At 35.9% G+C, this 2,088-nt stretch overlaps 1 protein-coding gene across 1 annotated transcript; it reads left to right on the forward strand.

The window, feature by feature from the left end:
* The first annotated feature begins 226 nt into the window (after positions 1–226).
* Positions 227–1,806, forward strand: LOC145624766 (protein FAR-RED IMPAIRED RESPONSE 1-like). The gene is made up of 4 exons (XM_081677858.1): positions 227–523; positions 666–749; positions 886–1,032; positions 1,168–1,806. Exons 1-4 carry the CDS (start codon positions 227–229, stop codon positions 1,804–1,806), a joined length of 1,167 nt encoding a protein of 388 aa, XP_081533984.1.
* Positions 1,807–2,088: the final 282 nt, after the last annotated feature.

Genomic DNA, 2,088 nt, shown 5'->3' on the forward strand with positions numbered 1-2,088 from the left:
GACAAAGGAAAGTTCTTCAGTTAAAAAAAAAAAGACAAAGTAGGAGAGTTCCAATAACAAGGACAAACTGTAATGCTTTGATAATAGCAAAATTGAATGAGGAGGGGCAATTTGAGATAGTTCAGCATGTGTTGGTGCACAATCATCCACTCACTAGACCACAATGGAACTATTTCCACCGTTCAGAGCGTGCAATGACTAAATTAAAGGACAAGTGATTGAGGCCATGCAAGAATCTGGACTAAGACCTATGGAATCCTTTAATTACATGTCAAATGAAGCAAGAGGAGAAGATGTTATTTGTCATACAGTGAAATACCACATGAATTATTGTTATAAACTGAAAATAAAGGCCATTGAAGGAGGAGATTCTCAAGTAGTTTGTGACAAATTACAGGAAGCTTATTATGAGGTCCCTAACTTCTTTTTCAGAGTAAGGTTGGATGCAGATGGAAGGGTTTGTAACTTGTTTTGGAGGGATTCCATGATGCTTGAAGATTACAAAATATATGGGGATGTCACTGTACTTGACACCACATATAGGACGAATCATCAACCTCATCTGTGCACCCTTCGTAGGAATAAACAACCACTTGAAGAACACTATGTTTTCTTGTTCTTATATTGGTGATGAGACCACATATTCATTTGTGTGGCTATTTAAGACCTTCAAAAAGGTAATGGGTGGTAAATGTCTTGTCTCACTGCTTACATACCAAGATGCAGCCATGGCAGCAGCAATATCAAAGGTAATTTCTAATTTTGAAGGAACTTTTTGAATACCACTACATCTAAATATGTTTTTACTAAAATTATATTTAGTTACCTCTATTTTAAATGTAGTAACCATTTTTGAAACTATAGTAACTGTATAAAAATGTGCAGGTATTTCCAAATACTAGACTTAGATTATGTCTATGGCACTTGATTCAAAATGCTGTAACAAGATTTGGAGTTTTGAAGAGTGATGACACATTCAAAGCTGCTTTCATGAAATGCTTGAATGGTTGTATTACCGAAGCTCAGCTTGAAGTATATTGGGATTCAATGACGACAAAGTACAAACTGAAAAACAATAGTTGGTTCAAAAGGTTATTCTCACTAAAACACAAGTAGTCAACAGCTCTAAGTAAGGACTTTTTCTCCGCGGGAATATTGTTGTCTCAGAGAAGTGAGAGCACAAATCACGCAGTGGGATTCAAAGCAAACAAGAAGACAAGTTTGACAGAATTCTACAACATATTTCAAAAGATAGTGAAGACTTGGAGAAGGAATGAGGATTTTTATGAGTTCAATAGCACAAAATCAATTCTACTTCTAGTTATCCAATGTCTGCCTTACTTAAACATGCTGCTGAGGTTTATACACATACATTATTCAGGGACTTTGAAGAAGATCGAATTCAACCTAGCCATTGGATCTCAAACTAAACTGCTATTGATTAATGGAGGAAAAATGGTTTACCAAGTGTACCTTAAAGGCAGAGATGGCACAACTCAAGCAGTAACTTATGATCCAGTAAACCAAACAATTCAATGTCCATGCAAGAATTTTGAAGAGTCGGGTTGGTTATGCTTCCATAGCCTTAGAATCTTGCACATGCATTCTGTTGAAAAAATCCCAGAGCAATACATATCTTCCAGGTGGACTAAAATGGCTAAGGTTGAAGTTTGGAAAAGTATGGAGGCAGAGCAAAGGATGAAGGGGACATTAAACAACTTCACACCATGGCGGCTACACATGGTGAGAAAGTATTATAGTCTAATCCTTAAGAGCCACAAGTTTGAACAAGCAAGGAAAGCTTAGAAAAAAGCTTCGCAAAAGACTACTCAAGTGCAATAGTTTAGATTATTTCTGCTATGAATTCAACTAACAACCATTCTGAGAACACTACAGGTGTAGAAGAGAATTCAGAAGCAACTTTATCTAGTGTGGTTCAAGTAGTGGACCCAGCTTGTGCAAAAACATAGTGTCTTTTGTTATGATATAGGGTCTTTTTATGATTGACATAGTGTCTTTTGTTATCATATAGTGTCTTTTTAATTTGATCTTAATCCTTTTCAAATAAACAAGGAATAAAGCACATGA

The sequence above is a fragment of the Chenopodium album genome, chromosome 3, assembly GCF_948465745.1.
Source record: "Chenopodium album chromosome 3, dcCheAlbu1.1, whole genome shotgun sequence".
Taxonomy (NCBI): domain Eukaryota; kingdom Viridiplantae; phylum Streptophyta; class Magnoliopsida; order Caryophyllales; family Amaranthaceae; genus Chenopodium; species Chenopodium album.